The following is a 10086-nucleotide window of genomic DNA, read 5'->3' as shown; positions in this document are numbered from 1 at the left end:
TCTCCCACACCGAGAATCTAAGTTCGAATTGTTTCCGCAAGGGTTTGGTGAGGAGAGAAAACAATTCTCTCTATAGCATGAGGTGAGAATCTAAGTTTGAATTGTTTTCATGATGAATTTTGCCTCTTGAAAACAAGGAGAAGCCAAAAGCCAAACCCTCCTCCTCTCCCTCCCGTCCCGTCCCTACGGCGACCCTGGGCCGGGCTGGCGGGCGGGCGGGCTGACGTGGCACCGCATCCCGTACATAACAGAACGGAACAGCGACCCCCGCCCATCTCCATCCATCTCCCACCTTCCCCCTCTCCACCTCCCTCCCCCGCCACCGGCCAAACCCTAGGCCAGGCTCGTCGGCCGTCCCCTCCCCTCCAACCCCGGCCGCATCTCCGCGCCCGGCCGCCCGCCCGCCATGTCCGCCGCGCAGCTCCTCCGCCACTCCCGCAAGGTCCGTGTTCCCTCCCCCTCCCCCTCCCCCCCCGATCTGCTGCTGCCGCCGCCGCTCCCGTGGGAGAGCGATCTCGCGTCGCGCCCGCCCGCGCCGGCCGTAGCCGCCGCAATCCGGCCCCGCAATGCCGTGTCCTCGCCGGATCCCGCTCGACGGGCCTCCGCGCCAGCGGGCAGTGCTAGTAGGCAGGTAGGTACCGCCGTTCTGATCGGGAGGGGGATCCGACGCCCCGGTGGCGCGATTTCGGTTGGGTGTTACGCGCCACGACGGAGCCTGATGAATCGGGCGGATGTATTTGCTTTATTATTTTCCTGTGATGATTGATTTGTAGTGCAATTCTACAAGCATGGATCGGTCAGTTCGTTTCTAACCGGCAGAATCATAGGTCGTTTGACGCTTGCTTCGGTGTGAATTATGATCATCAGGCTAGATACCCTCGAATTCAATGGTGCTCCTTCCAATTATTTGCTAGTAGAAATGCAAGGTACTGCTGTAGATTCCTTGCTGCGGCGCCACGCACACTTGGACCTGTTAGTTAAGCCCCTGAGGTAGTAACCGTGTGCAACTGTTTGGTACATTCCTCATCCGATTACTTGTCTGTTATGTCCCACTGGCTGACTCTCTATGGCCGTTGCCTCTCATCTCTGATGTTAGCTTAGTAACCGCGTAATAACCATGGGTTACATTTCTTGTGCATCTAATTACCTGTCGATGCGTTTAAGTTGTGAACACGCCATTGGCTAACTATCTGTGGCTTTGCCGTCTGCTTTTGGTAATGCAGCTGCGGAGCTTGCGGAATTCTGTAGATTGTGAGCGCACCAGCCTTGCCCGCTACTTCTCTACTGGTTCTGGGTCCTCTGCCGTAAAGGAAAATGGTATGCTTGTCTCTCGCCATTTTATGTTTGATTGTTATTTCTTCCAGTGATTACTATGCCTCCGTGATCTGTTTTAGAATTAAGTTGGAGATGCCCTGTCTGATGACTCACTATTGCTATAACTCTTATGTTACCCATGCGTGTAAGTGTCCTGTTACTGGCTAGTTGTGTCTGTGCTTTGCTGTTCGATATTGGTTGTCCAGGATCCTCTAGAAGACAATGCGTGCTTCTTCTTTTTTCTCAGTCAGCTTGGGGTATAACAAACAGTAGTTTATAATGTGCAGGGATCTAGTACATGGGCATATAACATGAACCATAATTGATTGATAATTTTACAAACAAAAGATGGCAATGTAGATTAAGTAGATGTGTCATTCTCGTTTCCAGTGACATTACTCTTTGTACTCCCACTAGAAATGCTTCAGCTGACTGAGTTAATCCTTATCATTTATATTAAGGTGTGGTTTGTCATCTATCTACTTTAGATGTGCCCCTGCTGTTTACTGCAGGCAGTAGCTCTCTTTATTTCTCTGGGAATTTATGTGCACAGTGAGAAGTGTGTGTCACTATTGGTGATGTAATCTTGTCCTTATGGTTTCTGCAGGTGTTGAGAAAAGAATTGGAGGTGCCAGATTTTCTCAGTACAAGCAACCTGGGAAAGAGCTTGAGACCTTCAAGGTTATGTCCTTGTAAATTCTGCTCCATAATTGAAATCCTAGCATATTGTCCTGAGATTCTAATTTCTACTTTTATTTTTCAGGTGTCACTAGGAGGAGCAAACGGAAGCTCTACTTGTAGAAGAATGCTCATCAACCGTGTCCCAAGTGCTGTTACTGGCCTCAATGGTTCATTGTCATGGTATAGTGTGATTTTCTTGTTACACTGTTGCTGCCTTTATATTTCTGTGTGCCAATGTATCAAAGGATAACCACCTTCAGAAAAGGGGAACGTGAACTTGAAATGTTTGACAATTAATTAATATAAATCATGAAAAAACCAACCGTATCTTGCAAAAAGTCCTTGCATTCCTCACCACTTTTCAGTCATATACATGAAGGGTGATTTATTTTTCTATAGCACAATAGCTAACCCAGCTTATGATTGGAGTTTTTGTTGTCCATTTAGAGTGGTTCCTACCAGAAATGTGCGATGGCTGTACTCTTTCCTTTAATGTACAAGAATACCACTTTGAAGGTGCTTGCCTTTTTGTTGTCCTTTTTCAGTGGGCGAGTAGCTTCAGCAAGGTCTTTCTCAAGTAGTGCAGGTACTCCCGCACCCTCTTGGATGTTTGTTTATGCCCTTGAATCAAATAACTTCATTCGATGACCAGAAATTGCAAATCTTGTAACAGAGCTTGGTATCTTTTTTCGGGCAACTATTATGCCAGAAGGCTGCCTTCCACCCATATCTAAGCATTACAACATATTAGGATTTTTGTCCACATCTATTTCCATGTAAAATTTCAGGGTAGTTCTCTTTTGTGCCGCATCTAAGAATTTTGTTTGCTTTGTACAAAAGTTATAGTATCTTGAATTCTGGGTCCCACATCTCCGCCATCATTTTGGTACCTGTATCACAATTCTGAGAACCCCAATTAGTATAGCATAAGCCAGATTCCATGTCAGATGTCCTAACATACTGCTTATTCCAGACCTGCCACCACATCAAGAAATTGGGATGCCATCACTGTCACCTACAATGACTGAGGTATTTGTCATCCAAAGTTATTATTATAATAATGGTTAGATTGAACCCATAATTTCTGTTTGTCTCTATTCCTTAAAATTATATATAGTACAATATGATACTTGTATTGTCTGCAGGGAAACATTGCCAAGTGGATTAAGAAGGAAGGAGACAAAGTCTCACCTGGTGAAGTTCTGTGTGAGGTGGAAACGGTAAGATTCTTCATCGGCGAGTTCCATATTCTTAGTCAGCACATACTCAAGCTGCAGCAGAAGGTAAATAACATCTATATGCATTTCATCTAATTAGGATAAAGCCACGGTAGAGATGGAGTGCATGGAAGAGGGCTATCTTGCTAAGATTGTTCAGGGTGATGGTGCCAAAGAGATTAAAGTTGGCGAGGTATGCATTTACTGTCCAAAGAACCTATAATTGTCTGCCTATTATTTCATATTGCAGTACTACTGCTTGCATGTTTTGCTGACATATATTGGTTGCATTATGTGGCCTATGATCTTAGGTCATCTGTGTGACCGTGGAAGAAGAAGGTGACATCGAAAAGTTTAAAGATTACAAACCGTCGGCTGCAGATGCGCCTGCTGCTCCTTCAGAATCAAAGGCTACACCAGAACCTGCAGCGCCAAAAGTGGAGGAGAAAGTACCTGCCAAGGCTCCTGAACCGAAGGCCCCAAAGGCCGAAAAAGCTTCTCGATCTGGTGATAGAATATTCGCCAGCCCCCTTGCAAGGAAATTAGCAGAGGATAACAATGTAAGTCTTTATTTGAGTTAGTCTAGGTAGTTGCTGTATGCAGTGCAGTCAATGAAAACATGGATGTGTTCTTTCAAACAGGTTCAACTGTCAAGTGTAAAAGGCACTGGTCCTGATGGCCGTATTCTGAAGGCAGACATTGAAGATTACTTGGGTATGCTATTTTCTCCTCTAATTGCATTCCCGAGATTGATGAATGGTTCTTTGATCTAATCTAGTATCTCTTGCTTGTAGAAACTTAGTATAATGACTGCTTGAGTAAATCTTCAGCATTGACCATTATACAAATTGAATTTTAACTAGACATTTACCTGGCTATGCACTTGATCTTAAATCTTGATGTCTGTTGATTTGGAGGTTTTTTTGGTTGTACTATGTTGTTGACTTGCCGTGTAGTTGTGTGTTCTTGTTAAGTGTGATTTTCTAGAGCTCAGAGAATTGATTTTTGACACATTTAATTGCATGTGCATGCCAAATTAGGTTAACTAGTTATGCAAAATACAGTCTACTACTTACTGACCTTCCAAGCTATGTGGTACATGCTAGTGCATTTCATTTCATGTGTGCTTAGAAAATGGAACTCCGTAGAGCTGGACTTGTTCTCCAAAAGACTACATATATGAGTGTCTATGGTTACAGGATTTTGTAATTAATGCGCATCACATACACTTCTCCTGCTATCTGCTAACTATCCTAGAGTCCTGCAAATAGCAGCAGTTGGGAGTCGCTGAGCCGGAAACTTTTCTGGAAAAAAAAGTTACAACTCTTACGCGTGTCATCCATACTCCTTTTTGGCCTGTGCTTGCTCGTATCCATGGACAGCATCAACCAAATCAATCCATGTTCAGAAAACCTTTGCACTGTGATCTGAATTAGCTTGACTGATGTTCAAGTTTTGCTACTGAAATTTATTTGTAGTCTGCTGTTGCTCTTTAAGGCGATCACATACACAATTGGATGTCGTAAAGACCTCTATACCCGCTCTCATAAAAAACAACTCCATGCTTTTTATGTGCCATTCTTGATTCTGTTCCTTTTTTCTTTTTCATCGCGTGAGTTTTCTACTGCAAAGTGTGGACGAATTGCGTAGTATTCAATTTTTTTTACCAGCATTCTATTGAGATCCAAGTAAAATTTCTGAACTAGGCTTGATCCCTTCCTCTAGGGGCATGCAGCCCATTATGTCATGCATTTAGCTTTGCTTCTATTATGTGAATCAAATGGGATCCAACCAGTGTCTAATGATTATTTTTGCTTAACGAAACTTCTGTAGCCAAGGGTGGCAAGAGCGAGGCTTTTGCAGCTTCAGGATTAGATTACACTGATATTCCAAATGCGCAGATAAGAAAGGTATGTTTCAGCATTGAAGAATGCCGATGAGACTTTTTTTTGTTGATCCTATCTGCCTTGTAGTGTTTTAACTTTTAACTCTTGTTCTTTTCAGGTTACTGCAAACCGCCTCTTAGCCTCTAAGCAAACCATCCCACATTACTACTTGACAGTTGACACACGCGTCGACAAACTTATCAAGTATGTTTCAGGCCTGATTTTGTAAAACTTGCAGTGGATAATTTTAGTACCGAACTTTTGTCTAAAGAAGAGTTCTTCATTTTGTTGTGCTACAGGTTGCGAGGGGAACTGAACCCACTGCAGGAAGCATCTGGTGGAAAGAAGATATCTATTAACGACCTTGTTATTAAGGTAATCACTGTTTCTTATATGTTCATTGTCGTCTTTTAAGTCATATTGGGCTCATGTGGATTCTGTGATCTCCAGCTTTAAATTTACCTCTACTTTCTGCGCAGGCTGCAGCCTTGGCTCTTCGAAAGGTCCCTGAGTGCAACAGTTCTTGGATGAATGATTTTATTCGCCAGTGAGTTCCTACGGAGTATTTATACCTGTCACTCAAATTATATTGGCAAGAAATGTGATATGACAAATGTACTTCTCATGCAGATACCACAACGTGAACATAAATGTAGCTGTACAAACTGAGCATGGATTGTTTGTTCCAGTAGTTAGGGTAAGCTAGTCAAACCTAGCTAGTTCCATTTGTGCATTTCCCCCCCTTCTCTAACTTATTACTTGTGGTGCAGGATGCCGACAAGAAGGGACTTGGTACAATCGGTGAGGAGGTGAAGCAGTTGGCTCAAAGAGCAAGGGATAACAGCTTAAAACCACAAGATTACGAGGTATTTATCGCATAGTAGATGATAAGTATGAAATCAACAGCATTTTTCATTGACCATTTTCGTTCTCTGTTTCAGGGTGGCACGTTCACAGTATCAAACTTGGGAGGTCCTTTTGGAATTAAACAATTCTGTGCTATTATAAATCCTCCTCAGTCAGCAATCTTGGCCATTGGTTCTGGTAAGAACCCGTCTTACACTTTCGGCATGTACTGCCAATACGTTGGCAATAAAAATGCTGTTGCTACTTAGTTTGCACTGTGTAGAAGTAACAGTAGCAGTTTGGCATTTGTCAGTATTTTCCATATGTTCTGGAAAACATAAGTCGTGTCGACCTTGTACTGGAATCTGCTATTGGAAGCCCAGTACGTCGACCCAGACATATTTTTTTAGATCATCCGACCGAAACATATTGCATGTGGTCCTTACTTTGGCATTCTATATACTATTCTGTGCTTACTTGTGAGTAACCTTCAGTTAGTTCTGTAGGCAGGACTTGTACATAGTCTTAAAAGTTTTGTGCTTTTTGTTTCTGTATTCTACTTCTGTAGCATAGTTAGATCTAGTTTCTGCTACTATGATCCATTATTCATTTTGTGATGTCCTTAGTCCTCCCATAGGGATTCATTCAGTGCTTACCTGATCATATTTTCCCCTTTTGAGCAGCTGAGAAGAGGGTGATTCCAGGCAGCGCGGATGGTCAGTACGAGTTTGGTTCCTACATGTCAGTAACAATGAGCTGCGATCACAGGGTTATTGATGGTACGCTCTTAATCTTTTGTGAAATATAAATCGTGAGTCAGTTGGAATGTGGGCGGGGGGAACTCAACAAATAATCATGTTTATCTGTAGGTGCAATCGGGGCGGAATTCCTGAAAGCGTTCAAGGGCTACATCGAGAACCCGACCACAATGTTGCTGTAAAGTTCGGAGGATGAAACCTATTCTTGTCGAGTTCTTGAATAATGCACAGAACGGCGCTGTCCTGTTTTACATAACCTGGGCGTGGTCTCATGGGACCCACAATCAAGAGCACAGAGCCAGCAAGCGAACACACAGGATGACCTGTTTTTTTGGATTGAAACGTCTTCTGTTCGTTTTACCTTCTGTTTCTTCCCATGAATGACCTGATTGATGTAGGTTGGACTTGCATGGCCTGTTGAGCTCATTTTTTGCCAGAGAAACTCCTGATTATAGGATTTGCATTTTTTCCTATATACACGCAAACTTAACCAGGAGGCTCAGTAAATGGTTCGGAATAATAACCCATCTTGTTAGAAACAACACTTTCTGTTTTCTTATCGCTGCTGGGTGATGCAAGCAATGAACTGTGTAGAGTTGAAGATAGTCTTGTTTGGCAGGTGTTTTATTTTTCCAAATAATGCAGAACCATGGTTCGTCTTGCGATGACCTTGTCGTTTTGTACAAAATCCTGTATACGAATTCAAATTCCCATCAATGGTTCGTCTTGCCATAACAATGCTATTGTTTTTCCAAATTCCATCACGTCGGTTGTGATTTCAAGCGTCCTAAGCCACCTATTTATTCCGACGGAGGCACAACGGTTCTGTACAGCGCATCAATCCGTCCATCGGCAATGTCGAGCTCTGGTTTCATGGCGTTCGAGATGAGCTCCAAGGCACACAGCCACAGAGCCATGGGCCAGGGCCTGGTCCGTGTCTACTCGCCGATGGTCACCGTCGGCGGCCACTGCTGGAGGCTGGCCTGCTACCCGTACGGCGACGCCCCACGCGTACCCGCCATCACCCGCTTCGCCTCCATCTACCTTGAGCTCGTGAGCCGTCCAACGCACGCCGTGACGGCCACCTTCGACGCCTTCGCCGTGTCGCCGCCGTCCCACCACAACCAATGCGTGCACGTCTACTCGCCGGACCACTGTGAGGTCCGGCGGGTTCCCTGAGTTCATCCCCGTGCATGGCGATGTATCATTATGTTTCCAAATTCCATCACGCCGGTTGTGATTTCAAGCGTGCTAAGCCACCTATTTATTCCGACGGAGGCATAGCGGTGCTGTACAGCGCATCATTCCGTCCATAGGCAATGTCGAGCTCTGGTCCTCCTCCCCCATCTCTTTGGAAGACATTGAGCCCGAGATCTTTGGAGCAATGCTCCGGTTCATCTACACTGAAACCCTGCCGGACAACGCCGACGGCGAGCCCCCCAACATCGAGGTGCTCGGACGTTTCCTCGCCGCGGCCGACCGGTTCGCGCTTGACGGCCTCAAGCTCGAGTGCACCCATAGGCTGCTGACCACCGTGTCTGTCGACTCGGTCGTCGACATGCTACGCTTGGCTGAGACGCACAGCTGCGCCGAGCTCAAGGCACGGTGTATCGGCTTCATTGCGATGATTCAGAATTTCAAGGACGTTGCGCTAACCGGTGGCTTCGTGCAGCTCGCGGTAGAATCCCCAACGATTCTTGCCGAACTTAGGGAGAGGACTGACTACTTTGCATGATTTCAGGAAGAGATAAATACACCGGTAGTCCTATAAAACTTGTATGCGATGGTCAGTTTGGTGCAAAAACTTATAGCAAAAACAGACATGGGTATGAGGACTTGATTCACCATATATTGGCGAATGAGACCATTGCGATATTAATTTGTGCCTTGAAAGACACCTCAAGATGTGCTTAAAACGTATCTAAGTGAAGGATGTGTCCAAATAACGTCTTGACCGAAACACGCCCTGCATCAAGAGTGAGTTGTCTAACAAAAGGTCCTATCCGTCGCGTGGGGTTGCCTCGGTACTTAAGATAGAATCAGACAAAGCATTGGACGTATAATGACTAACATGTTGTATCCTCGGTGAAATGATCCATGCTACCATACAAACCCTGTTGTCACCGGTGTTCAAAATAGCACTTCACGGTCTTCCTTCCCTTAGCCCCTCCGTTGCTCGATCTTTGTGATTCTAGGTACCTGCAGGGACGAAGAACGCGGACAAGACAATAGATAATTAGAAAGCAATTTTATTTCACACATACGAGACCTTAATTCAAAGTACTTCCATCGACCCCTCCAACAATTATATAGGGTTGTAGGGCTATGCCTCAACCCATGACCTTACCGAGTTACTCACACTTAGCGATCAGATTGTAAGAAGAAACCATTGAAGAATGCTGTTGTGATGATGATGGAGGTGGCTATGGCTATGGAGATGGAAATGGTGGCGGCTAGGGTTTATGGATGCTCCTGATGATGAAGATGGAGTTGCGGCATCTCTCTATGATTGTGAGTTGTTCTAATCTGATTCTGGTGTTGGCCCTTTAATAATAGTTTTAGGGCTGGACAAGACGGTGTCGTGGACACCTCACACAACCGCACATACAAGCGCGTGCAGTTGTATGAGACGCTATCTTGCACTCTGGTGCACTTGTTGTGCCTCCCACTTGGCTCCCCTTATCTCCTCTTTGCTCCCTTACATGTATGTGCTTGATTTAGCCCATGTATAGCCAAATTTCTTGTGCAAATAAATTAAAGAGAGGATTTTGGAATCCTTTGCATTCATGAGTCATTAGTACAAATATTGGAGCGTGTATCTCGGTTTTCATGAAATAATCTGGTCTAAACTCAGGTGTGATAACTGTAAAAATAACACTCATCATCGCCCGAGGGGATGCACTGGCCCACATGGTACGAAGCCGTGGAAGCCGATGGGCGAGGGCTGCAGGCTAGAGAAGGAATTTCCCATCTTGGCCAGGGTGTCGGGGAAGATGATGTTGAGGCTGCTGCAGCCGTCCATCAGGACCCATGGGAGATAGAATCGCTTGTCGATCCGATCTACCACCAAGGCAAACTTACCAGTGTGGGGGCGTAGGTCGGATGATCGGCATGATCGAAGGAGATTGTGGCATTAAACTACTCCTTAAGGTCGTTGAGGTCAACATGGTCGTGTAGACTCCGCGCTAGGAGAGCTTCTGAGCCCAGTGCGTTTCCACAGTCGGGAAGATCACGTTGATACAAATTGTTTGGGTGGGCTGGTGGGTCGTTCATGAAGATCCAGTGATGTCTACTACGTAACTTTATTCTTGTAGACACGTGTTGGGCCTCCAAGCGCAGAGTTTCGTAGGACAGTAGCAATTTTCCCTCAAGTGGATGACCTAA

At 45.1% G+C, this 10086-nt stretch overlaps 1 protein-coding gene across 2 annotated transcripts; it reads left to right on the top strand.

Annotated features, from left to right (window-relative positions):
• Positions 1 to 220: 220 nt before the first annotated feature.
• On the top strand, positions 221 to 7307 carry LOC123143036 (dihydrolipoyllysine-residue acetyltransferase component 2 of pyruvate dehydrogenase complex, mitochondrial). 2 transcript variants are annotated; one of them, XM_044561797.1, is made up of 19 exons: positions 221 to 442; positions 1224 to 1317; positions 1922 to 1995; positions 2078 to 2175; positions 2541 to 2581; positions 2969 to 3024; positions 3141 to 3215; positions 3313 to 3405; positions 3524 to 3772; positions 3854 to 3926; positions 5037 to 5122; positions 5217 to 5302; positions 5398 to 5473; positions 5578 to 5645; positions 5729 to 5795; positions 5869 to 5964; positions 6040 to 6142; positions 6628 to 6723; positions 6814 to 7307. In XM_044561797.1, the coding sequence occupies exons 1-19, from the start codon at positions 407 to 409 to the stop codon at positions 6882 to 6884; spliced, it is 1638 nt and encodes a 545-aa protein (XP_044417732.1). In that variant the 5' UTR covers positions 221 to 406; the 3' UTR covers positions 6885 to 7307. The 2 variants fall into 2 exon arrangements, with proteins under 2 accessions (XP_044417732.1, XP_044417733.1); XM_044561798.1 differs by having other exon boundaries at positions 222 to 442; positions 5046 to 5122; positions 6814 to 7244.
• The last annotated feature ends 2779 nt before the right edge of the window (positions 7308 to 10086 follow it).

This window comes from Triticum aestivum, chromosome 6D (assembly GCF_018294505.1).
Source record: "Triticum aestivum cultivar Chinese Spring chromosome 6D, IWGSC CS RefSeq v2.1, whole genome shotgun sequence".
NCBI classification, from domain to species: Eukaryota; Viridiplantae; Streptophyta; class Magnoliopsida; order Poales; family Poaceae; genus Triticum; species Triticum aestivum.
The sequence above is the reverse complement of the archived record's forward strand: the minus strand, read 5'-3'. Positions and strand labels throughout refer to the sequence as shown.

What these genes read in the sequence shown, in the direction of transcription:
- LOC123143036 (XM_044561797.1), top strand. Translation starts at nt 407, where the DNA reads ATGTCCGCCGCGCAGCTCCTCCGCCACTCCCGCAAG. An exon ending in TGTCACCTACAATGACTGAG is followed by an intron (nt 3,025 to 3,140) that starts GTATTTGTCATC and finishes TATTGTCTGCAG; the next exon opens with GGAAACATTGCCAAGTGGAT. An exon ending in TAAAACCACAAGATTACGAG is followed by an intron (nt 5,965 to 6,039) that starts GTATTTATCGCA and finishes TCTCTGTTTCAG; the next exon opens with GGTGGCACGTTCACAGTATC.